General features: G+C 34.6%; 1 protein-coding gene across 2 annotated transcripts; it reads left to right on the top strand.

The window, feature by feature from the left end:
- The first annotated feature begins 1,044 nt into the window (after positions 1-1,044).
- On the top strand, positions 1,045-24,690 carry cnot10 (CCR4-NOT transcription complex, subunit 10). 2 transcript variants are annotated; one of them, XM_067392647.1, is made up of 19 exons: positions 1,045-1,200; positions 1,730-1,824; positions 1,908-2,069; positions 2,187-2,337; positions 2,456-2,595; positions 4,066-4,152; positions 4,334-4,417; positions 4,529-4,646; positions 4,883-5,032; positions 5,153-5,358; positions 6,782-6,903; positions 7,229-7,408; positions 8,881-9,000; positions 18,845-18,958; positions 20,157-20,287; positions 20,374-20,409; positions 22,797-22,924; positions 23,054-23,129; positions 23,299-24,690. In XM_067392647.1, the coding sequence occupies exons 1-19, from the start codon at positions 1,182-1,184 to the stop codon at positions 23,463-23,465; spliced, it is 2,286 nt and encodes a 761-aa protein (XP_067248748.1). In that variant the 5' UTR covers positions 1,045-1,181; the 3' UTR covers positions 23,466-24,690. The 2 variants fall into 2 exon arrangements, with proteins under 2 accessions (XP_067248748.1, XP_067248757.1); XM_067392656.1 differs by having other exon boundaries at positions 8,920-9,000; positions 23,299-24,251.
- The last annotated feature ends 2,929 nt before the right edge of the window (positions 24,691-27,619 follow it).

Below are 27,619 nucleotides of genomic sequence, written 5' to 3'. Positions count from 1 at the left end.
TTGCTTTATGCTTTTATTTTGCTTTGATTAAGCCATATAGTACCTCAGAGATTATGTGTTTTTGTAGGGCAACACGGAAGTTCCCTCGAGCCTATGCATTTTTCCCATAGACTTTTGGAAATTCACAAAAAAATAAGCTCTGTTTAACAAAGGATGACACTTACATATTTTGTCTATCAAGATAATCTTTACAATTTTGCACAACGTTTATACATTTTGAAGTCTAAATAAAGTCATCAGATATAAAAGGCTAACAGTAGGCCATAAATGGACTACAGCACACCATGGTCGCGGATCAATGTCACCACCACAAAGCTTCCTCAAGCTTTATTTTAAAAACAACTTTATTTAAAAACATGCTTGCTGATTATGATCTGCGCTGTGTATGAATACTTATCCTCCTTTTTATGAGAAATGCTGTCCAAATGTCCTGTTTGTCATGATGACGTCTAAAGTCCCTGCCAAAGGAAGGAGTCCCTTTTAGCAACTTGTTAGCAACCGCCGTTGTTAAGACACAATAAAGGTTTTAAAAATTCACAAGCGGGTTATAACATAGATCAAAACATGAAAGCATGAAAACAGACCTTATTTCAGGCAATTTAGCAAAAACCCATTCAAAAAGCCTATAGACTCTAGGATGATGAAACCGGAAGTCCTAAAATGCTAACTCGCTTCCGGGTTTTGCATACAAAAACACGTAATCTCTGAGATACTCTATTGACTTTAGAACAACAGAAGTGCTAAAAATGCTAAAAAAAAAACCACAACAACAACAAGAACTCATTCCCAGGTATTGGCCTACAAAAAAAAAATATGTCTCCCCTGCAGCACTCAGTTATGTTGACATAACATAATTGAAGTTAGAACTGAAGTTAGGCAATCGATAGCCTAAATGTTTGGACTATACTGACGTCAACACTGAACAAGATCAATTCGGGTCTGAAAGGGTTAAGCAACAGTCCTCCAGTTCGTCCTCCAAACAGAAAGGTGGCGATCGAGTACATAAAGTCTGGTTTAAAAAAAACCTCGCGCGGTGGTTGTGGGTAATATTCATGGCGGAATTCTGAATCTGCTCTGGAGAGACACACCTTCCACTTTTTCTTTCTATAGATTAAAATAGTGGAATTAACTTACATCTTTACCCGTTGTAAAAGCGAATTAGCGTCCATACATTTGAAGGAATGGCTGAAACAGGCTCAGGTGAGCATTGTGTATAATATTCAGTCAGTCAGATAAACACTGCACTGTTCTTGAGCGCTGCGGGGAATGTAAACAGATCATTTTTCTTTTCTTTTTTTTACAAACAAATACTTGTTTTTATATTCGTAGACATTTAACTTATTAGGTTACAAATGTAGAATTAGTGTGGTAACAAGACCTAAACAGATAGTTAACTGCGTCAGTGAACTGGCCTAATACTGTTTGTTAAAGCAATACAATATCAGTTATGTTTGTATAATTAGTGTGATATAAGAATACATGATAATGATAAACGAAATGCTTTTAAGCATATTAAGATTTATTTTTTTTATTTTTTATTTTTTTGTGACGGTTAGACTTTTGAATTTACCTTGTTTCGATAGCTTGCATTACAAAGGTCAAAGTTATTTTTGTTTTAAAGGTTTAAAGCTGTTGAAGGTCTAGTTTATAGTGGTAGTGAATGCTGTCAGTAGTATTGCATGAGATGATTCAAACATCTGTCACTTAACTACATCTGTTCCCTCTCAAGATCAAGCTGGTGACATGAAACATGACAACATTTCATCCCCTGGGATCTCGGATCAAGAGAAAGAGATGGCAACTAATGCTTTTGAGGCCTTTAACGTAAATAACTAATACAGTTGTCTGAGCAAGTGGTTGTATGAATGAATATTAGTTGATTTTATATTGGGATGATGTCTCTTTAGGCTGGAAGCTATGATGAGTCCCTGAAACACCTCGACAGCCTTCAGGAGCTAAACAAAGATGACTACAAGATTACAATGAATAAAGCAATCACTGAGTTTTATAAAAGTGGGCAGACAACAACTGGCACCCTGAAGCAGATGTTAATGACCTTGAAGAATCAGGTATGGTATTACATTAGTCTCCGTTTCATTGTCAAATGTTGCTCATCAAATGTCATAAAAATACCCTGCATTTATAGTTAAGAGTTATTATTATTGATAATGAATCGTTGCTTGCAGATGCATACAGCTGTGGAAGATATTGATGGTTTGGATGATGTGGAGAACAGTATCCTTTACTACAATCAAGCAGTGATCCATTACCACATGCGACAGTATTCAGAAGCTATATCCATTGGGGAGAAGCTCTACCAGTTTCTTGAACCTTTTGGTATGTTTCAGAATACAAATGAAAACTGTTATGGTATTGCAGTGAGTTCTTGCTCTAGCACCAGAAGTATCTGGTGCAGTAGTGTGGCATGGCTTGATGGGTTTCTCTGTCCTAGAAGAAAGGTTTGCTCAAGCCGTTTGCTTCCTGTTGGTGGATCTGTATCTGCTCACCTTCCAGCCAGAGAAGGCACTGCACCTGCTGGCTGTGCTGGAGAAGCTCACCGTCAAGGAAGGGAACAGCAAAAACGGCAAAGGAGAGGTGAGAGATGTACAGCTCCTTCCAAATAATGAGTTTTTACTAGTTCTTACTAGTTCTTGTTGTTATACTTAAAGTAATAACATATGTAGGACAAATGTACACAGAATATTTTTAAAATAACATTACCGATAAACCAGTGTAAGATTCTGATGGCAGATGCTACAAATAATCATTATCAGTTACTTTGACAGGCTTGTACATTTTCTGTCATGCTGTAATTGTATCTGTCATTGTTTTCTTCTTTTGATTGATACGTTTGAGTTCAGGAAAAATTGATATGATTTAATTATAATCTTTATTGGCATCGTTTACCAAGAGAAAGCTATGTAAAAGACCAAATTAACTTCCTTTCAAAGGTTTGGTTTTATTTTATTTATTTATGTTTTTGAAAGAAGTCTCTCATGCTCACCAAGGTTGCATTTATCTGATTAAAAATACAGTAAAAATAGTAATAGTGCAAAATATTACCACAATTTAAAATAACAATTTTCGATTTCAGTATATTTTAAAATGTACAGTAATTTATTCTGTTGATGGCAAAGCTGAGTCTTCAGCATCACATGATCCTTCAGAAATTATTCTAATATGCTGACTATTTTTATTGCTTTTTAATATTTTTGTGGAAGCCATGATTAGGTCATTTATTAATAGAACGTTTAAAAGAATAGCAATTATTTGAAATAAAGGTAACTCTTTACATAAGGGTTCTATTTGTTAACTATATTAATTAACATGAAATGGTAATGAAAATTACTTTTAAAGCCTTTATCAGTTTCAGTTAATGTTAATTTCAACAAAGTTGTATCTGTTTGGTGTGAGGACGTACAACAAAAGTTGTATCTGTTAATATTATTTATTGGACATGAGCTAACATTGAACTGACGATGAACAGTTTTTTTTTATTAATTAATGTTAACATATTATTAAATATTGTCACAAATGTATTGCTCATTGTCAACAATGGTAGTAAATACATTAATATTAACTAAAGACTTTTTGTAAAGTGTTACCAAAATAAAAATATGTAACGCATACCTTTACAGTTACTTTTGATAATTTTAATGTGTCCTTGCTGAATAGAAGTATTCATTTCTTTCAAAAAATAAATCTTACTGCCCCCAAACTTTTGAAAGGTGGAAACTTTACAAAATCAATCCTGTGGTTGAAGTAAAACATTGTGTCCATTTTGAAAACATGCTCTTTCTGTTAACTGGTGAAGATTCTCCTTTATGCCCCTCGTGCCAGAATCCATTATCACTGAAGCATATTTTGATAGACTGAACTCTGGTAGAATTCTTTATTTTTCAGCTGACACTTATAAAGAGATTTTTAATGAAGTTAAAGGTTTTTTTTTTTAATTGTCTCTCTCTCTTTCTCACCATGAATATAGCCAGGGTAGCTGGCATGGTGCTAAATTCAGAGTTGTTGCTTCTCTCAACTTCAACTTTTTGGATCACATGTCATTTACAGGGCGCCAACAGCACGAATAAGGAATCTACTGCTCTGAAAGCAGAGTTCTCAGCTATGATCGAGGCAGCTAAATCAAAGATGCACCAGGTGAGAGCAGTAAGCATAATGAATGTTACAGCACCAATTTACAGCACTCTGATTAAACATAACCTGAAATAATAAAGGTTTGCAATCATTAACTAGTTCAAAACTATGCTGATCAGCTAGCAACCACAAACAACAAAATTGTCTAAAAATCAAGCTGTTACGGATATGTTTGTGTGTGCAGTATAAAGTACGAGCCTATATCCAGATGAAGTCACTGAAGGCCTGCAAACGGGAAATCAAATCTGTGATGAACACATCTGGAAATGTGAGGAGATTCACAGTGAACAGATTCACACAAAACATGCATGCTGTAAATGTTACTCCTGCACTTGTTATGTAATTGTTGACGGTCTGTATTTACATATTTCTCCCTCAGTCTGCGCCATCACTCTTCCTGAAGAGTAATTTTGAGTATTTGAGAGGAAATTATCGTAAAGCTGTGAAACTACTAAACAGTTCAAATATTGCAGAGCATCCAGGACCTTTGAAAACAGGTACATGACCTCTGTAATAGTTAAAAACCACCCATAGGTGTTTTAAAGAGAAAATTCACAGCTTATTTTTTGTTGTTGTTTTTTATTATTAACATAATCATTTAAATCTGTTTATTCCAAGAAGTGGTATCAGACATGTAAAATAAACCTCAGAAATGTCAGTAAATGTTTTGTTAAAAAAAAAAATATTCTGGGATGTTTTTGCTTAGATTTGTCCTTTGTTTTCCCCTTTAAAGGTGAATGTGTGAGGTGTATGTTCTGGAATAATCTTGGTTGTATCCATTTTGCCATGGGGAAGCACAACCTGGGTCTGTTTTACTTTAAAAAAGCACTTCAAGAAAATGACAACACATGCGCCCAGCTTGGTGATGGTGGTAATGGGCAGGGTAAGAGAAATGAAAACCTCCTACATGCCTGATCATAATAGATGATATGCAGATTTTTTGAAAAAAGAAAAATTTGCAGCTTTGTTAAATTAACTTTGTGTTATTTATTTTTTTCCACAGCAGCTAAGATGTTCACGGGCATCCCCATGTGTGCTCTGTTAGCTAATAAGCGCTATGAGTTGCTGTATAACTGTGGGATTCAGTTACTTCATATTGGGCGACCGCTGGCAGCGTTTGAGTGTCTGATGGAGGCGGTGCAGGTGTATCACTCCAGCCCTCGACTCTGGCTAAGACTCGCAGAGTGCTGCATCACAGCTAATAAAGGGGTACACACATGTTTTTAAAATGTCAAATGAAAGAACCACCTGCTTTTCAAAATGTGGCTGGGACACTTAAACTATAAACTTGAAGTTTATAAACTAAAATGATAGAGGTGTAAAGACCACCTGAAAACAATTCCTAAGTAAAATTACAGATACCTTACAGCGGAAATTTTACAAGTTACAAGTCACCAGTTCCAATACAACTTTTGAGTAAAAGTCTTAGAGTATCTGATTTCAGTAATTATTTCACTTGTACTAAATGTAGGCTTAAAGATGCGCTAGTCAACACCCAAGAGACATGCCAGTGAAAAACAAGAAAAAGTCGATTTATAAGGAGAGCAGTCACATGTTTATTTTCTAACATTGAAATAAAACTGAACACCTCAATATTGCAATAAATCAAGGTCGACACAACAGCCTAAAAAATCGTTTACAAATACTTCGATATAACGACTAAATGAAATAATGTTAAGTAAAATTAAATAGTCAAAGCCTACTTTCACTGGACATGCTGGTTTCAGCCTCATCACCGGCTGCAGCCATGTTATCATCTCATATTTGAAACGCCTGCAATTCAGCAACTTCCTGCTAATGCACTCATATTTGCGTGAAGTAGCCTTGTTGACAAGTTTGGGTGATTGAGGGCAGAACACACAATATATATAGTACCTTCAATGCCCTGTAGATGACGATATTGCTTCTTTTGTAGCAGAAATAAACTGCTGCAGAAAAAGCAATGAGCAATAGCATTACTCATCACAAATGTATTTGAGTGAAGAGTACATATACTTGTTAAATGTAGTCAGCTAGAGAGTAAAAGTTTCTAATATCTAATTAGCCAAAAAAATACTTCAGTACAGTAACTAATTAAATTTACTCAAATACTTTACACCACTGAAAATTGATGAGTAAGTTTTTGTTTAGAAATTAATACTTGATCAAAAGTGAATGTAAAGACCTTTGTAACATTACAAAATAATTATATTCACAAAATGCTATTCACCATCAACTTTTGAATGGTACTGTACATTTGGTTTGCCTGGTTTAAAGGCCTGTTCACACCAAATGCTTAAATGGCACCAAAGTATAAAATATATGCAAACAGTATTTTCCACACTAAAATGATTTACAGTTTAATATTTCATACAGTTTTTTTTTTTTAAATCTTTTGCACGCTGAAAACTTGGTATGAGCAAAAGCATTGTAATCCGAAGAAGATTGTAGAACCATTGCCACCAATGCTGTCTATGATCAACTTAGCTCATGAGGCTTTTGAGAAACGCAAAAAAAATCGGTAATATCTTTTGAAGTAGTAAATGCTTTGTGTAATGAGCAGAGGATTTTAAGAATCATTTGAGGTTTCATAAAATCCTTGACATTTTGAAGTTGTTTCTTTACTAAATAAACTTTCTGTTGTTTCGTTTAGAGCTCAGAGCAAGAAACAAAAGGTTTACCCAGTAAAAAGGGGATTGTGCAGGCTGTTGTTGGGCAGGGATACCATCGCAAGATTGTTTTAGCATCACAGTCCACACAAAACACCATCTACAGGTGAGGAAATCTGATTTAACTTCATGAGCCATGATATTTTCTAGTTATTATTGGTGTTAGAAAAGTAGCTGTGCGAGATTATCTGCCTGATTGAAGGGGTTTAACTAGATTTCAAATTGGTTAAAGTACTGTAATGTCAGAATTTCTCCAGAAGATGTCATCCTGTTGCACTTCTTCACAGAAGTAGCATTCAAAGACATTAAGTGACTCCATACAAATGTGCATCACACCTTTTAGGTTTCCAGCTTATTAAAAATCCCCAGTCTTTCTGATGCACTTCCATGCTAAAATAGATTTGCATACCTGTTTTTTTGTTTGTGTGCAGTGAAGGCCAATCAGCAGCAATCCCAGTGGCCAGTATGGAGTTTGCCGCAATCTGTCTGCGTAACGCTTTGCTCCTGCTGCCTGAGCACCAGCAGCATGACAGCAAACCAGACATCGGCTCCAAGAGTTGCAGTCAGTCGGGCAGCACAGAAAGCGGCAGCGAGACCAGCGACGCCTGCAGGTACATGTACTCACATGTATGCATGGAACACCAATGCTGACAATTCATAGTTTTCACATGACGTCACACACTTATAGGAACACCCACCTGGTAGGCAAAACAAGGCTTTCTTCCATTGCCTGCCAATGATTTTTACCAGGTTTGTACAAAGTACTAATGAAGTAAGATAGTAATAATAAAAGACCAAATCAGTATACACCTTATTGATGATGCTTACAATGTACAGGCAAGCAGATGAATCCAGAATATAAACAGAACACAGTTTCTCTTTATAATGGTTTTCTACGGAAAAACACTTAAAGAAAAATTATGTGGTGTTTTTCATATGCTTAGGACAAACCATGTGCAAATTTATAAGTCTAAACCATTGAAGTCACTGGTGTTTCTGACGTCACAAACTACCTTGTAACCAATCATGTCATCGTGTTGGCGGGCTTTAGCATATCATTAACCATGACCACTCTGATGTAGGGAAGTCTCAAGAGAATATATACCGGTATATTTTTTGTTGATGTGAAAAATTGGGTAGATTTAGCAATATAATATAGAGTGTATGACGTATATTACAATGTTATGAACTATATGCCTTTCTCCACTGATGTTCTGAGTTGTTCAAAGCATTTCTAAGGATACTGATTTTTAGAAGGCAGCTGTCTGACTCTGAGATGAAGAACTGGAACATGGTTTGTGTAATATTAGCAACACATTATTAGCAGCTGTTTGATATTGTAGTCAAGCAAAAGGATAATTCATATTAATTACCGTCATGTGTCCGATGTTGTAAAAAGCGATACCTTTGTGCAGCCCTTACCTCAGTAAGTCGACCAAGTGGATCTCTGAGCTCATGTGAGTGAGTGGAGGCGGGGCTAATTAGCATATTCATATATCCGCGTGTATTAAATGAAGGAAGGGTGTAGAGTTACGTTCAGGCTATTTTAAGGCATGAAGACATTTTTTTCACAGGAAAAAATGTGTAGATACGTCACTTTGGTGATCAAAGATGTTTTAAGGGATAAAATTATTGGCTACAGGGGACTTTAACCATTTAACACATTGCGTTCATATTCTGGGCTCATCTTGCCTGTATATTGTATTTATCATCAGTAGGTGAATACTGAATTTGGTCTTATCACTGTTTTAGTACATTAAGGCACTTAACGTGTTTTTCGCGTTAAGCGTTTCAGAGCGTCTCGGTACCTTTTAATGATTGTAAATACTGCAGCAGGTGTTGGATATGGATCACGGGTGCCCAAAACTTGCATTTTATTCACATATTTTTGTTTTTCTTCTTTTGAGATGGAAGATTGACAGGCCTGTAATGCAGTTCTATGGATGTTTTGCCTGCCTGGTCTCTGTGACTGAAAACTATGAATAACCGATCCCAGACTAGATTGAATAAAATTGAAGATTGAATTTGCTGAACACATTTAAGAACTTGTCAGATACTCTTCTCACCCTTTGATGCTGTTTAGCGATGATCTGGTGACTTGGATTTTCTCTTTGACTGACAGTGGGAAGACCCAAGAAGGAGACAAATTCATTCCTGCTGCTCCCTCATCACCCTTGAGAAAGCAGGAGGTGGAGAATCTCAGGTGAGGCTACAGGAGACTTTTTTGCTGGATTTAATTTCTCAGTTCATATAAAAAGAGCCTGAAGATGATTTAACAGACTGTTTTAACACGTTTGATTTGACTCAGCCCATTGTGTAATGAATGTTCTTACTCAGTTTTCCAGTACAAATATATGAACATTTCTAAATCAGGAAACATTTACTTGAGAAGCAAAATTACATCAGATAAGTCTTATGTTAAATCAAAATTAAGAGAGTTTATGCTTCAAACAATATCAAATATCTTGTTTTTTGTTTTAATTAAAGGGATAAATAAAATAAATATAACAAATAAAAATTGTCATTTACTCACCCTCAAATCTGTATGACCACAGAAGAAGATATTATGAAGAATGTTAGTAACCAGACAGTTGATGGTACCCATTGACATCCATAGTAGGAAAATAAAAATACTATGGAAGTCAACCGTCAACTTACCAACATTCTTCAAAATATTGTCTTTTGTGTTCAACAGAAGAAAGAAACTAGTACAGATTTGGAACAACTTGAGGTTGAGTAAAGGCGGTGCGATTTTTGTGCGATTTCAGCAACGTTACCAACTCACATTACGAGTAGATTTTGTGTGACATTAACCCAAACCGCACGATTTATGTGCTGACACTATGCGGTCCGATGATCGAGACATGACATGACTGCTCACACTATGCGTTTGAAATAGGTGCGATAAACCCCTGTGCTGGGTTGCGCTGATTGACCGTATGTTTCCAGAGATCATCAAAAGCGTTATTTATAAATATCAAAAACATTTAGCATTTCCAATTTATATATGAAATTATTATTATTAATATTAGGGTAGGCCTACTTTTATTAAATTGATATTAGCCTTCAATTCATTATGCTAATTTCATAGCACATTACTGCATAACCGACATGCTTCAAGCATAATAAAAGATTGCTGAAAATGATTTAAAGACATTTTTACAATGAATTATAGGCCTACAATTAAAATTATTAACAGCCTATATGTGCTGTAAAATCGATTATTTGCGATTTAATTAACATCTAACATAAAAGTTTGTGTTTGCATAGTGTGTTTTTATATATATATATATATTAGACCTACAACTACAACTTTGTCTATGCTTTGTGTGTATGCTTCTATGCTGTATATACACACATTAAACAGACACACACACACGCGCGCACACACACACACACACACACACACATATACAGTGGGTACGGAAAGTATTTAGACCCCCTTAAATGATTTTAGCAAATTGCTGCAATATAACAAAGAGTGAAAAATTTAAGTTAATTTTTTTCCTCATTAATGTACACACAGCACCCCATATTGACAGAAAAACACAGAATTGTTGACATTTTTGCAGATTTATTAAAAAAGAAAAGTTGAAATATCACATGGTCCTAAGTATTCAGACCCTTTGCTGTGACACTCGTATATTTAACTCAGGTGCTGTCCATTTCTTCTGATCATCCTTGAGATGGTTCTACACGTTCATTTGAGTCCAGCTGTGTTTGATTATACTGATTCGGACCTGATTAGGAAAGCCGCACACCTGTCTATATAAGACCTTATAGCTCACAGTGCATGTCAGAGCAAATGAGAATCATGAGGTCAAAGGAACTGCCTGAAGAGCTCAGAGACAGAATTGTGGCAAGGCACAGATCTGGCCAAGGTTACAAAAAAAAATTCTGCTGCACTTAAGGTTCCTAAGAGCACAGTGGCCTCCATAATCAAGATGTTGAGAAATTAGATTCTCTGGTCTGATGAGACCAAGATAGAACTTTTTGGCCTTAATTCTAAGTGGTATGTGTGGAGAAAACCAGGCACTGCTCATCACCTGTCCAATACAGTCCCAATAGTGAAGCATGGTGGTGGCAGCATCATGCTGTGGGGGTGTTTTTCAGCTGCAGGGACAGGATGACTGGTTGCAATCGAGGGAAAGATGAATGCGGCCAAGTACAGGGATATCCTGGACGAAAACCTTCTCCAGAGTGCTCAGGACCTCAGACTGGGCTGAAGGTTTACCTTCCAACAAGACAATGACCCTAAGCACACAGCTAAAATAACGAATGAGTGGCTTCTCAACAACTCTGTGACTGTTCTTGAATGGCCCAGCCAGAGCCCTGACTTAAACCCAATTGAGCATCTCTGGAGAGACCTAAAAATGGCTGTCCACCAATGTTTACCATCCAACCTGACAGAACTGGAGAGGATCTGCAAGGAGGAATGGCAGAGGATCCCCAAATCCAGGTGTGAAAAACTTGTTGCATCTTTCCCAAAAAGACTCATGGCTGTATTAGATCAAAAGGGTGCTTCTACTAAATACTGAGCAAAGGGTCTGAATACTTAGGACCATGTGATATTTCAGTTTTTCTTTTTTAATAAATCTGCAAAAATGTCAACAATTCTGTGTTTTTCTGTCAATATCGGGTGCTGTGTGTACATTGAGTAAAAAAATTAACTTAAATGATTTTAGCAAATGGCTGCAATATAACAAAGAGTGAAAAATTTAAGGGGGTCTGAATACTTTCCATACCCACTGTGTATATATATGTGTGTGTGTGTGTATGTATATGTGTATATATATAGATACAGATATATATATATAGATATATATATATATAGATAGATATAGATATAGATATATATATATATAGATATAGATATAGATATATAGATATAGATATATAGATATATATATATATATATAGATAGATAGATAGATAGATAGATAGATAGATAGATAGATAGATAGATAGATAGATAGATAGATAGATATAGATAGATAGATAGATAGAGATATATATATATATAGATATATATATATATATATATATATAGATAGAGAGATAGATAGATAGATATATATATATATATATATATATATATATATATATAGATAGATAGATAGATAGATAGATAGATAGATAGATAGATAGATAGATAGATAGATAGATAGATAGATATATATATTTAGATAGATAGATATATATAGATAGATATATATAGATATAGATATAGATATATATATAGATATAGATAGATAGATATATATATATATATATATATATATATATATATATATATATATAGATATAAGATAGATATAGATCAATTTTACATCCCTAACCTTGATATAACCTGCAGAAACCCTTATTAACAGTTACATTTTTACATTCAATTTTGAGTAATAACGTCTTAACTTTTTACATATATTATTTACCTAGAAAGATCTTTAAAACAAACAAACATAAAAAATACAGCTGATAATTCTTATGGTGTGTTCATTACTAAGGTCAAGAAGATAATTTTGGGATTAGGCATGTGACGGTATCAAATTTTCATGTTGCGATTAATTGATGAAGCTTTTATCACGGTATACGGTATTATCATGATATTAAAATAAGTTGCAAAACAATTTTTGTCAGTTTAACAGGTTTAAGAACTCTTTTTGTAATAAAACAAAAACAACTCTGACTGAAATTTTCAAACAGATTAAAATGCAAAAGAATTAAGCTATAACGAACAACAGATAACACTTTACTCTATTTAATGCATTAACTAAGATTGAGCAATAGCTACATTTGTTACAGAAAGTGTTATTTTTTTGTGAATGTTAGTTTAGAAACACAACTGATCATTGTTAGTTTAATCTCAGGTCCATTAAATAAGTTATTTTGATGTTAGTAATGTTATTAAACCGTAACTAAGAAATTAATACTTAATTTTAAATAACTTAATTAATAAAGAATTTTTATTGTCAGTTTAGTGATAATGAATTAACATGTTAACTAATGAAGCTGTATGTTTTCAAGTTTTACTGAACAATAACAAATAATCAGAACATTTCTAATCATTAGGACATGTTGTAGTCCAGATTAAAATATAAAAATGTTTAGGTTTGAAAATAAATATCCTTTTTTAAGTCTTTTTTTAAGTATTCAGTATTTAGTGCTGTAATGAACAACACTTTTTTACAAAAAAATGAATGGCTGTTTGAAGCATTTTAAAAACTTCACTAGCGCAGTTACTTTGTTTGCATGGTTTCCATGGTAACCGCTGCACGCTGCTGTTCCATCAGCGCCCTCTGCTGTCAGAGAGTGAACGCGCACTTTCATTCAGCTCGTCTCCTTCACTGGTTCCGCCATGTGCTTCTCGTGCACGTTGGGATTGTTTACATCTGAGCGCGTGTCCTTTTGACGCAGAATACAGCGGTGTTGTGCATTTGATACGATTGATGGGTAAAGTATTCTTAATTGCCTTATAAAAAATTAATAATTGGTAATAAATGATTATTTACGGTATTCTGAAGTGCCCACGATTACAATATCGTGCATATTCATTATCGCGATTTATCGCATTACCTTATATTGGCACAAGTCTATTTGGGATACGTTATCCCAAGCAGATTTAGTCACAAATTTTGTCACAAATGGTAGTATGCTATTTTTAACATAGCCAACATGAAAAAAAAACTCCCCTCAGTTTGAATTGTCCAAAGCCAAACCTTTATATATTGTTTTTTTATTTTTAATTGATGTCTCTCATAGTATGCTCATAATGGTTTAGAAATAGATTTGATAAATTCGGTACCTTAATATGCAAAATATCAATATAATACTGTAAATCAGGGGTCGGCATTTAAGTTTGGCATTGGGCCAAAGAAAAATTTCACCACTAGATGGTGGGCCAGAACATAGTCAAAGGATGATTTGAATGAATTAATGAAAAATGCAACTAGAATTTCCTGTGACAAACTGTTACATTGTATTTTGTAACTGGTATTGAGGTGTTACTCTGTGTTAAATCCTGTAGTAGGACAGCCATTAACAAAAAGCCACATTTGTGTGGCAGTGTCCGGGTTTTACACTGGATAAATGAATAAAGTAGAGTAGTGATACGTAACCTGGCAAGTATCTTCATTCACCAACCTGCAAAACAGACTGCCTTGCTAAAACACACATATGTGGGAGATGATGAATGGATCATTAATGACATGTTTGAGTCATGCTCTTAACGGACTATGTTTTATTTCCTCTTTCCATATTGTGAACAGGGTTCCTACGCGGTTTGGAAAAGTATGGAAAAGTATGGAATTTGATTTGAGTTTTTTCCAGGTCTGGAAAAGTATGGAAAAAAGAAATCAGAGTTTGGAAAAATATTTGTGTTTCCAGACTATTGCCTCTATTCAGTTTTCTAATTTATTATACCTGCAAACTAGTCACTTTGTGGCGAAATTAGCAGTTTTGAATCAAAATACATCATTTATGTGAATAGTTTACATCCGAAGAGTTATTTTGAAGGTATGTTGAAAGATACAGTACAACTTATCAAAATCTGTCATGTCACATGCAATCGATTAATCAGCGTTTCAACCGCAGAAAGGCGTCAATAAAACAGCTTGTAAAAATGTCACATTTAGCCTACCTCAGAAAAGCCTTACAATGTCCAATAACTCATCATTTAGCTACAAAAATGAACTTTGAGAGGAGCATTTTGATAAATATATGCTCTATAGGCTATTACATATTCATTGTATTTGTACTTAACATGTGCTTCTATATTGAATACATAAATCTGTTTTATGACAGTCACCATTTAAATGTTTAGGCCTACATAAAGAGTAGAAAAATAATTGTCACTTTTATTATAACGTTATTATAAAAACTTCCTTATGTGTAAGTTAGCCTATATGTAAGTAACTTATGATCAATTTAACCTAATATTATAATGACGTACCAGCTGTGGTTCCCTGTATTGTTTACAGCATTAGTTGAGAGATTTTTTTCTTTGAGGAAATTTGCCATGTACTGTACCTGATAGGCCCAAATTAATCAATACTGAATCAAAGGTAATCAAATCAAAATCAAATCGCAAGCTTCTGAATCAAAATCGCATTCAATTATGAAATTTGTCAATGCTCAGCCCTTGTGCCAAAATGTTTTATTTTTTATTTTTTACTTGAAGCAAATGTTGTTTTTTCCATTTATGTTCTTTTCAGAGTGCACCAGAATGCTTCCTTTACATGTTAAAATCACAAAAATCTTCTCCTGGGGGAGGATGCCCCCAGACCCCCTACAACTATCTACTTTCTACATGTCACCTTTTTCACCTCTCTTCACTTTGCAAATATGTTTATAGAGTTACGAATTTCTAAAATATTACGGAAACTGCTTGTGCTACTCAAAAATACTTTGATACATATAATATATGAAACATATAATGTTTCATATATTATATGTATATATGATATATGATAAGATATGATACATATAATGTCGAGAACAGAGCAAATGGATAAATCACAGAAGGATCTCTATAAAGGAAATGTATCGAATTAATAGACAAATTAAATATTCACGCCTATGTAGCGAGTGGTATGGCCGGAAAGGGAAACAAACTAAGTCATGACAACTTGTTAAACGGAATATATTAGTACTTGTAGATTTTATCCCCAACAAAAGTTACACAGGTACGTGGTTTTTAAGAAGAGAAGGGCCTAGGACATGAATACTAAATACAAAACTTTATTTCAACAATCAAACACTAATTTAAAAATCACTAAAAGACTGTAGGACCCGGACCACAAACATGAAGCAGTGACATTTCCTCTCTCAAGATCCATTAATCAGTTCATGTGAGTACAGTTGTTCAATATTAATATTATAAAGCGGCGAGAATATTTTTGGTGCGCCAAAAAACATAGAAAAGGAGACCGAGGCTCACCAATGGCAGAAATCGTTTGGAAGGAGGTCTAGAAATTTGAGTATGGAAAAGTATGGAATTTTGAAATGGAAAATGTGTAGGAACCCTGTGTGAATAATAAATGTGTATCATTTTAATTTGCTTGTTACACAATGGTGCAACGTGAGTCACACAACATAACACATTCCTGACAGTAAACGGATTTCCACTCTGTTTTTGACGTCGTCCAAGTGCTTTGCAACGGTCGGTTTGTCGCATTCAGTGTAAACAGCTTTTAGCTGTTGCGGTGCAGTGCGACACGGAAAAAAAGTTGCATCTGATGTAGACAGTGATAATATTAGACGCCACCATGAGACGAAGATCTATTTCAGAACCAGCCGCTATCAAAATAACATGGCTGGTTTTGGTCCACAGGCCGCCTATTGCCAACCACTGCTGTAAATGATCTTGGCTAAACCCATTCAAATTCTTTAATTTGCAAATAACATAAAATGCAACAGTTTTTAATTACATTAGTAACTGCAGTAAACCTCTATTATTTTAACCAACACAGTCTCAGTCTCTGACTCATCTGGCAACAAGCTTTGCTTCGGGGTATGCCCTATAATTGTGAATAGCCCTATAATTGTGAATAACCCTCTCCTGGCTAGCCCACAATACACCTCTCTTATTTCACGCACCCACTTCACCATTCACTCTCGCATTACTCTGTTTTTTTGCCTCGGGAATTGATAGACCCTCAACCCCACCTCCATCCCACTCTCTCCCCTTCCCCCTCATCTTTGATCCAGAGGCACAGTCTGCTCCCGAGGGCTGGCCGGACGTGGTTCCCTGTGAAGGGAAGGGGTGTGGTGTGTGGATTGTGTTGACCCTGCACTGACACCCTGATAGACTGACACTTTTACGAGCCCGAGCACCATTTACTCAGAGGGCTCTTCCTGGAATCCTGCAGGCTATTGTGTCACAGGCAGCCACTCAGAGCGTTGAGCATTTCTGTTTCCCCCTCTTTACTTTTACCCACTCTTTACCCTCTTATGTGCTTTTATAGCAAAATTTGGCGTTTAGGAAGCTAAGCAAAGATTATATTCAAAAAAATTTTCATTGAAGATTTAACATAAACTAGTTCATATGTGCCCACAATTGTGTGGCCTGTTCACATCAAGACTGAATTTAAAAAAAGGTAAACAAATTGCAAACAAAAGGACTTTTATGGAAAACTCATTGGACCCTTCTGTAAGCAAAAAATGGCCTAAAACTCACGAGGAAGTAAAGAATTCACTCACTTTAATTCAAAAGCTGATATAAATTTGACCTGTTTTAACGTACAGTTACTTAAAGTCATAATAGAACAGCTGCTAAAATATAATAAATTAGTGATGGATATAGTTATGATGATAAACAGTTGTAATCCTTTCACTGGATGCATTTTTGTCCCTGATTTTTGGAATGCATTGTTTTGATGCAAATTTCATTGATCATTAGCTATCTTTACATGCAGTAAAATAATAGTTATTGCATTGGTTGCTTAAAGGGATAGCTCACCCAAAAATGAAAATTATCCCATGATTTACTTACCCTCAACCGGAGATTTACTTCAAAATATCCTTAGTCCCCTTATTCCCATTCACAACCATTACAGATTACAAACCTTGGAGGACTAAGAGTATCTCTGATTGTGTTTGTCTAAAGAAGATATATACACCTAGGATGGCTTTGAGGGTGAGTAAATAATGGGATAATTTTCATTTTTGGTTGAACTATCCCTTTAATCAGATTGACAGGCCATCATGTTAACACTGCGATTGATCCAATTTAGCTCAATCTGAATTGCGTTTGATGGTGGTGCTTAACTTTTAAATGTAGTTTTATCAAATGTAAGGTCATGAAAAGTCTTAAATGGTATAACAAAAGTCTTAAAGGTGCAATATGTAAATTTTCACTGCTACAGGTCGCTTATTCAAAACACAGGCGTAGCTTGATGACGCCTTGATTTCGTGGAATCATGGGAGTTGTTGTCTTTATGTCTACAGTTGGTGGAAAAGAATCGGGATAGGAGTCAGGCAGAAATCATGTTCATGGATAAGATTATTAATGTTACTGTAGTATAAAGGAGGGTGTGGCTGAAAATCGCTCCAGTGGCCTCGTTCCACTCCAACGGCTGCTAATGAGAGACGAGCACGTCACATGGCTCGAGAGCAGTGGAGCTTTTATCATGCAACAGTTGCTGCTTCCTCTTCTTCTGGTCAAGTGATTGTGGGGTAAAGCAGTGCTGTTTTATCATATTAGATACATTTGTGTGCCAAAGTGGTTATAATGCTACTCTGTCCGTTTGCTCGGCGGCTACAATGAGACACTTGTTGCACACTGCAGTAAACTAGATCGATATTAGTCATGGTAAAACATGGTACTCACTGTAAATCAAGAAAACAAGATTTAAACAAAAGATTTATTTTGTTGAGCTATACAACATGATTAGTCATGTCGATGAATGTATCCATCCAAACAGTTGCTAACCTGTCTAAAAAAATATGCAGGTATGATGTCACTGATAGACTGCGCATGGACAAGGTCTGTCCTAGTTAAAATTGCTTATTTGTCTGGATTTAAACATTCTTGGAAACATTTGGTATAATATAAGTACACAAATAAAAAAAATATATATATATAACATTGTTCTAGTGGTTTTGGGATTTTTTTTAATTAAATCCTACATAATGTGCCTTTTAATTATCATTTATCATTGAATAAAATTTTAATCTTTTCTGGATATTATTGGTATTTGTGTACACATTAAGAAATGTAAAATATCATTAAATAAAATGTAACGTTTTACAAATGTACAGCAATTTATTTTGAGATTTGTATTTTTTTCTGTATTGACATTTTTTTGTGCAGGTTTTAAAATCTTAAATGTGATTTTTTTTAAAATGCCTCGCAAATACCCTGACTACGTCTGAATGTGTTTTACTGAACTCATTATTAAATGATTTGGACCTCGTTTACACTATTTGTGAGGCAGTTGACACATTTCCTGTGGTTAAGTTTGTTATGGCTGTTGTACACTGATTCATGCAAAGAATGTTTGTTTTTGTTTTTTTTTGCTTACTTCTCTTTGGTCTGTCTTTTTTCACAGGTGCTCAATTCTAGCCTGCAGCGCATATGTGGCTCTTGCTCTTGGGGACAACTTAATGGCTCTTAACCACGCAGAAAAGCTCTTGCATCAGACAAAGCTGTCAGGATCGCTCAAGTGAGTCTGTTTCTCTTCTTTTGGCTGATTTACATCTTTTATGGGTCTGCACTCACAGCGTTCAGTAAATATTTACCCTCCTAAAATGGCCAACCCTGAGTGATTGGATACTTGATGTACCAGTTTATGTTTTTTTTTTTCCTTTGTGGAAAGAAGTTAAAAATGCCTTTATTCTTTTGCAGTTATTTTAGTATCATTGACGCTTATATATAATTATTTATATTTTTTCTAGTTGTTTTTTGAATTAGTATTTATTTTTTTATTTAATTTTTTTATGTTGTGTTTGTCTATTGTTGTGTTGTCATTTGTATTTTTTTAAATGTCTATATAGTTAATTATTAATTCAGTTCAACTAAATGAAAATGAGAAATGTTTCCTTGGCAAACTAGCTGAATAATAATAATAATTATTATTATTATTATTATTATTATTATTATTATTATTGATATTCATTTCAGTTAAAATTTATTTTATTTCAAGTGCCAAAGGTTTTTTTTAATGGTTTTAGTTTCAGGGTGCTTTCACACTAGCACTTTTGGTGAACACTTGGGTTCGATTGAAGTCAGAGTTCAGATGTTTTGGATGATGTGAACGCTGTTTTCCAAACTTACCAGAGTTCAGATAAAAAGGGTAGTCTGGAATACGATTCATGTGAATTTGTACTTAATTGTGGAAGTGAACTATTCATAACGTATAATTCGAAACAAACCAAATGCTATGCTTTGTCACCTTCTCCTGCGTCGTCATTACCAAGCAACAGGGGTAAACACCTGCTGCTTTGATGCAAACGTGTGGTGGTTCACACCCAAATAATATAATGTAACAATCCAGCAAGGGAAAAATCATTTTGGTTCGGACAAGGCAATTGAACCAAGTGTCAATGCACCCTTAGCTAACTATAATAACCCTGTACTTTTGCAGCTACATTTTTCACCTAAATTGACATGCTATTTTGTAAATGTGCTGAAATACCAGATTATGATGTGCTAATTGCTTTAAAACATCAGTGTCTAGTTTAGTTTATTCCATCTAGATTTTTCAGACACAGATGAAGCGGAGACTAAGTGGGGGAATCAGCACTCACAATGTAAAGCAGTCAGTTTAGCTTTAGTCTTTTTCTTGAGAAGTGGCTTTAAATAATGTATTCAGCTGATCAATAATCAATTTTTGATGAGTTGTGTGGTGCGTGTGTTCTCAGGTTCCTGGGTCATCTATATGCTGCTGAAGCCCTGATCTCTCTGGACAGAATCTCTGATGCCATTGCACATCTCAACCCAGAGAATGTTACTGATGTCTCGTTAGGTGTGTCATCCAGCGAACAAGACCAAGGTATGAAAATGTGCACATAATCAAAACATACAGATGTGAAAGGATGTGATGTGTGGTTACTGACGTGCCTGTGCTGTTACTGACAGGTTCTGATAAAGGAGATCTGGAGCCTGTGGAGTCCTGTAAGTTTTTTTTTTTTTTTTTTCCTCTTTTTTTTTTCCTCCAGATGTATTACTTTATTTAAAAAATAAATGAATACCTCTTATTATAAACATGTTTTTAATTTCTGAATTTAAAATAATGTTGATTTTTTTGGGGGTATAAAGAAAAAAAAGTACCTGCATTGTACAGCCTGATACCATAAAAAAAGAAGAAAAAGCCTAGTTTAAAAAGATAATAGTATAAATATAATATTCTAAAAGATAATTATATAAATAAATATATTTCTATTTAAGGTAAATTGGTAAATCAGTGAAACAAATTTGTTAACATTATAAATATTTGGTAAAACAGCTTACCTTGGAAAAAAAGACATTTTGAAGCTAAATAATAAAATGTATACACTATGTATTCAAGGTGCAATATATGTGACCCTATATATGACCCTGGACAACAAAACCAGTCATAAGGGTCAAGTGTTTGACATTGAGATTGATACATCATTTGAAAGCTGAATAAATAAGCTTTCATTGATGTATGGTTTGTTAGGATAATATTTGAAAAATATTTGGCTGAGATACAACTATTTGAAAATCTGGAATCTGAGGGTAAAAAATCGCCTTTTAAAGTTGTCCAAATGAAGGTCTTAGCAATGCATATCCAGTCACAAAAATAATTTTTTTGTATATATTTACGGTAAGAAATTTACAAAATATCTTCATGAAACATGATCTTAACTTAATATCCTAATGATTTTTGGCATAAAAGAAAAATTTATAATTTTGATCCATACAATGTATTGTTTACTACTGCTACAAATATACCCGTGCGACTTAAGACCGGTTTGTGGTCCAGGGTCACATGTTATTACTGTTTTTCCAAAAGAGATTACAAAAAGTTTAGATTTCTAAAAAGTTTAACTATATTTTTAGAAAAAAAAAAAAAAAATCAGTTACACTTTATTTGGTAACACTTTATTTTAGTGTCATTGTTACATAAGTTACATGTAGTTACTATAGTAATAACTATAAATTATGCAGCTAACCCTAAATCAATCCAAATCCTAACCCTATAGTAAGTACATGTAGTTTCTTGATATTACTCAGTATTTAAATGTATAATTACAGTGTAACAAAGACACCTTAAAATAAAATGTTACCCTTTATTTTAAGTTGTCCTTGTTACACAGTGTAACTATACATTTAAGTGCTGAGTAATAATATTAACATACTGTTAGTTGCATGTAATTAAGCATAATTCACTGTTATTACTACAGTAAGCACGTTACATATGTAACAAGGACACTAAAATATTGTTACCAATAAATCATTTTGTAGAATTCCACTTTTGTAGAATTTTTTTTTTCTACTTTTCACACAAGCAGGGAAAAATAACCATTTAACTGTATACTATAATAATAGCAATAATAATAATGAAGTTATTTTTATAAATATTATTTCAAAATATAATTTTTAATCAGCACTGATTGTTCACAATTAGACCCAAGACAGATAAGACAGTGTACAGTCTTGTTTAATATGTATGTACACTACCGCTCAAAAGTTTGAGATCGGTAAGATTTTTAATGTTTTTTAAAGAAGTTTTGTCTGCTCACCAAGGCTTAATTTATTTAATTTTTCACAATATTACTGTTTTTACTGTATTTGTAATTATTACAATTTAAAATAACTGTTTTCTATTTGAATATATTTTACAAAGTAATTTATTCTCGTGTTGGCAAAGCTGAATTTTAAGCATCATTATTCCAGTCACATGATCCTTCATAAATCATTCTAATATGATGATTCGCTGCTCAAGAAACATTTGTTATTATTATCAATGTTTAAAACAGTTGTGTACTTTTTTTTCAGGATTCCTTGATGAATAGAAAGTTCAAAAGAACAGTATTTATCTAAAATACAAATAATGAATACTTTTATTCAGCAAGGATGCATTAAATCAAAAGTGGCAGTAAAGACATTTATAATGTTACAAAAGATTAGATTTCAAATAAACAGTTCTTTTGAACTTTCTATTCATCAAATAATCCTGAAAAAAATATATTGAACACAAATATTTTGTACAATTGTAAACAATAAATGTTTCTTGAGCAGCAGATCAACATATTAGAATGATTTCTGAAGGGTCATGTGACACTGAAGACTGGATTAACGATGCTGAAGATTCAGCTTTGCCAACACAAGAATAAATTAAATTTTAAATATTTTCAAATAGAAAAGTTATTTTAAATTGTAATAATATTTCACAATATCACTGTTTTTATTGTATTTTTAATTAAGTAAATGCACCATTGGTGAGCAGATGAAACTTCTTTTAAAAACATTAAAAATCTTACCGATCCCAAACTTTTGAGCGGTAGTTGTATGTATTTATTTTTGGTGTGTTGCAGCAGGGAAACAGACGCCTTTATGTTACCCCAGCTCAGTAAGTTCTGCCCGGGCCACAATGCTCTTCAACCTGGGCAGTGCGTATTGCTTGAGAAGCGAGTATGAGAAAGCCCGCAAGTGCCTCCATCAGGTAAACACACATTTCTGTGTAGTTTACCACTCAAAACCACAATAATGCAAATATCCTCAGTGGATACTAGATACATTAGGTGTTTAAACAGTTTTCAACCCATTTGTTTTCTGATTTCTGTCTATGTAGGCTGCTTCAATGGTGAACACTAAGGAGATTCCTCCAGAAGCCATTTTACTGGGCGTCTACTTGGAACTTCAGAACGGTGAGTCACACACACAGATTTTAATTACACAGTGCCTGCTGAGAAATGTCCCTGTATTTCCAGAGGGTGGCCAGTCACCTTTCCTCACCTGGAATTGTTTGTCACTTCAAACTGATTTTTTTATTTTTTTTTTTTTGATCATTTAAAACAGTGATTGTTGTTTCCACAGGAAACACACAGCTGGCCCTACAGATCATCAAACGGAACCAGCTCCTCCCCTCCGTCAAGCCCATCTCCTCCCCTGACCTCCGCAAGAAACCGCTTCCCTTCCAGTCATCACAGCCTGTACAGCCCATACAGACCCCCTCCTCATTTACACAAGTACAGCGCAAGTGATTCCACTCACACAAAGCCCTAAAAACATGCACAAACACATCTTTTTAAATTTTATTTATGAAACTGCAGCAACAAAGATGGATGATGGGGGAAAAAACAAGCAAGACAATTGTAGACTGGTTGTCTGTTGCAGTCTGTTAGAAATATGTATGTGTTTTGGGGTCTATGAAATTATAAATAAATTTTATTTACACTTATTAGTGGTGTGACATTAATGGGGTCAGTGACAAACTGCCATATATGAAATTATACAGATTATGAGTAAATTATTTCTGGAAAAAAAGATTGAAAATCTGCATGGAGTTCTTATAAGCAAGATCACGTGGATGTTAAAAATCGATGGACCAAAGGTCACTGTTAAGATGTAATTAGCATAAAATCATGGACACTTGTCTGACATTAGTCATGACAAATAAAAAAAAAAACAGTCCTTAAAAATGTAGAAGCTTTTAAATATCTTACTTGTATAACTTGATTCCTTCTCTACTGGTGCATAAGACTCAAATAAATGTCCTGATTTCTAAAAGCTTGTCTCTGGTGTGGGTGGACAGATGTCGGCTTTCTTTCATGTGTGGTCTCTCCTCTTTTTGCCCTTTTTTTTCCTGAGGGTGGCCCATCAACTTTCTCATGCTGAGTCTTTCTTATGCTAAATCGCTCTGCCCCCACACCCCCTCTTTTTCCACCCATTGTTGCCCCGATCTGACGTTCTGTCAATGATGCTTTGGAGAAGGAGCTCTTCTTTAAGCCTTTATGGGTTTTTTTTTTTTTTTTTCTTCAGCCATCTGATGCAAGTGCCAAAACACATCTCATTAGATTGTTCCCCAAGAGGTTTGTAAAAGCACATTTTGTCTATTTTAGAGCATCATGGGTAAGTAAACAATTTTATGCAAATTTCAGAGGTCAGCTGTTGGTTTCTTATAATAAATACAGCTGAGTAAGTGTTCTTATTTATAGCTATGCTGTTGCTGTTTTATGTACCCTTAAAGGATAAACTGGGATTTGTAGGTGGGTGACCCCTAGGAGCTGCCGAGGATAAACGATGTGAAGCGTGTATCTGAGCTATGTTTGCTGGTGTGGCAACACATGCTACCCTAAAAAACAATGGCACCCTATGGGGGTTCATGAGTTGAATTAAATGAATTAAATCAATTAAAATGTAAAACTGCAAAAAGCAAAGCTGAAAAATGAAGGTTTACCCTTAATCCCACCCCTAAACATAGTCTAGGATGTAAGCAGATTGTATGAAAATGTATGAATGAGATCAACCTGCTGGATATAATACAACTCTTCCTCCTACAAAATGCCTGCATGGTATATCCCAATCTTAAAGCAGGAGCTGGAATGCTATCCATTCACAATCTGACATGTGATGTTCAATCACACTGCTTGTTCATTTGGCCAGAGGAGAACCGGCCCCATGACTGAGCCTGGTTTAACCCAGGGGTTGTTGTTGTTTTTACTCCATTTCTGTCACCTGACTGAGTTTGGTTCCATCCATCATCCTAATATTCCATTCAGTTTTAGCAAATGAAAAATGGTCATTTTGTTTTTGAGAAAGTAAAAGATGGCCGTTTTCTTTTTGTTTGACAAAATGAAAAACACTATTTTGGCTCTATCTCCTTTGTGATATATAAATCGGATTATGGCTACAATATTTCATTCGCACATGTGGGCGGCACTGAACTGCCCTTTTCATCTGATTGGTCAAATCACCATGCATTAATTCATAAAGACTCGGCACTGCCAATGTTTTTACACTTTAATCACTCACTGTTAACTGTGCATTATATTAAGCAGAAATATGTTGCTGGGCACATAATTATGCTGCTTTCACATGCTATTGGAAAAAATAATAGTAGTTTCCTAGTAAGAAAAATGGTCATGATCGATCTCTCAGGTCATATTTACTACTGGGAATTTTCTTTGAATTTAACATTCCAGCCTAGTTTAGCCCCATCTTATTATTTACCCCCAGAACGGTTCCATCTGCCAGACAACAAACATTTTCCTGCAGGCTCAAGCTGACCTTTTGGGCTGCGCCCCGCCCCATTCTAACCTTTGACCTGTTGGTATGCAGGGACACCCATTTCTCAAACAGCATTGGTGGCCTTAAGAGGCTTTTGTTGAGTAATTTAGACAAAACAAAGACTCCTTGTGATAGTACTCTTTAAACAAGATGACAAATATTTCACAGTGATTTAAGGTGCAGTTACCATAACCTTGTCTTTAAATGCTATCAGAGAAAAGGTCATTAAGGTAAACAAATGAAAGCTCATATATGGGCTAAAATACCTCCCCACTAGTCGTCAAATGTCCGTATACAGCATCCTGAGGTTACTTGCATCAATCACAAGCCTTTGCTGTCACTGAAATGCTCCCCCGTCATTCAGAACAAAGAAAGCTCCTCAGATTACACACATTTCTAGACTACGTCGAAAAAGGTTTATTTGCATTCATCACTAAATCTACAACAACAGTGTATCTACAGGAATAGAATCAGTTTTTTCGTTGTTTTGTTCCAAAACCTGTCTTCTCTTTGACACCCATATTTAGTTTTTGGCCAAATCTGAATATCCCTTCTTCCCTACTATATAAAAGCTGCACATAAAATTAGTATGTCCGAATTCAGAGTAGGCAAAAAGTCCTACTAATTCCACTGAGATTCTCAAGTGCACATCCAAAGGGCACATTACTAATTCGTAAATGGTGGGGATACGTTGTAACTGACACCGCAGGTCACAGCTCATTAGCACAGAATGCGGGATTTGAATTGGGTGTGTCTGATAAGGGAGACATCCAAAATGTGCAATGGTGGGGGATCCCCAGGACAGGTTTGAGAAGCGTTGGTTTCCTCAATGGGACACAATCACTGTGATTGTGGTGCTTCATTTTAAACATTTTACACACTACATATAATCTCTGCAGTCCCTGATCCAATGAAATGTGCCAAACTTTACATTTTACAAGTAAATTATATGTAACATCTAATTATTTTAACTTAGACTGTAAAGTTTTCATATACATTACACAAAATCGGGGCACGTGAACATCATGAATGACGAGATATGCTTAACCTCAAAGATCGCTCCGAAGCGGATTTAGTGATTTAGCAGATATCATGTGATTTCGTCATTGTTTCCCGGAAAGCAGGTTTTGAGTACGGTAAATAAATTGCTTCTCTCATTTCATGTGTCACAATAATGATCAATCTACAGGTTATTTAGTGATGTAACACATCCTGAAGTTTGCCTTCAGTATGAAAGTAAATCAGGATTAAATATCAGGAGTTCCTGTTGGGACGAAAGTAACACTTGTTACTTTCGTCCCGCTGCAGTGACAAATGTTTATTTTGTCCCACTGCTAAATTTGGTGGCTTTCTCTGCATTGCAGCATTTATTAAAACATGCTTATGTCATATTATACTAGCAGAATATGCCAAGAGTGAGGGTCAGAAAGACAGACAGGTCTGATTCAACCAGATGTTTATGAGAGGGCATTTCTGGACATACCTGTTTCTGATTTCTGTTTACATTTACCTTAGTCTCATTTAGTTTTTAGCCTTACCTTAGCTTTTCCACATCCACCTATGAATTTGCATTTTCCATTCAGATTTTATGCATATTTTGAATTTATGCATAAAAAAAATTGGATTGGAAACTTGACTACTGTTATATTATGTTGAAAGTTTATACTATGCTTATTTAATAATTTCATATTGTTCATACTGTTGAAAAAAAGTTTTATAGAATAAATTGACATTGCCATATATATATATATATATATATATATACACATACTCTAAACAATTTAAGTTTGTACAGTCAGGGTACTTTTGAAACATTTGATGAAACTGAAAATGTAATTTAATATTTTTTTTTGCAAAGATAAAGGACAAAATATGTTTGTAGTTACATATTAACAAGGTCATAGTGAGGTATATTTAATAAAAACAATAACACACGCACACACACAAAAAAAAAAAATATCTAGCTTGTATTGTGTTACTTGTCCCAACTGAGAGTCGAAAGTAACAATGTGCAATTTATGTTCAAAGTGAAATTATACTGAAGCCTTTCTACATTTGTACAATACCTCCTGGTATTGATAGATCATACTTGTGAGTTATTGTCCACAGCAAAAAAAAAAAAAAATTA

The sequence above is a fragment of the Chanodichthys erythropterus genome, chromosome 2 (genome assembly GCF_024489055.1).
Source record: "Chanodichthys erythropterus isolate Z2021 chromosome 2, ASM2448905v1, whole genome shotgun sequence".
Taxonomy (NCBI): domain Eukaryota; kingdom Metazoa; phylum Chordata; class Actinopteri; order Cypriniformes; family Xenocyprididae; genus Chanodichthys; species Chanodichthys erythropterus.
This window is presented reverse-complemented; position numbering and strand designations above follow the sequence as displayed.

Excerpts from the sequence above, each read along its gene's own strand:
- cnot10 (XM_067392647.1), top strand. Across the intron at positions 5,359-6,781 it reads GCATCACAGCTAATAAAGGG|AGCTCAGAGCAAGAAACAAA; the intron begins GTACACACATGT and ends TGTTTCGTTTAG. Across the intron at positions 7,409-8,880 it reads GAGACCAGCGACGCCTGCAG|CGATGATCTGGTGACTTGGA; the intron begins GTACATGTACTC and ends GATGCTGTTTAG.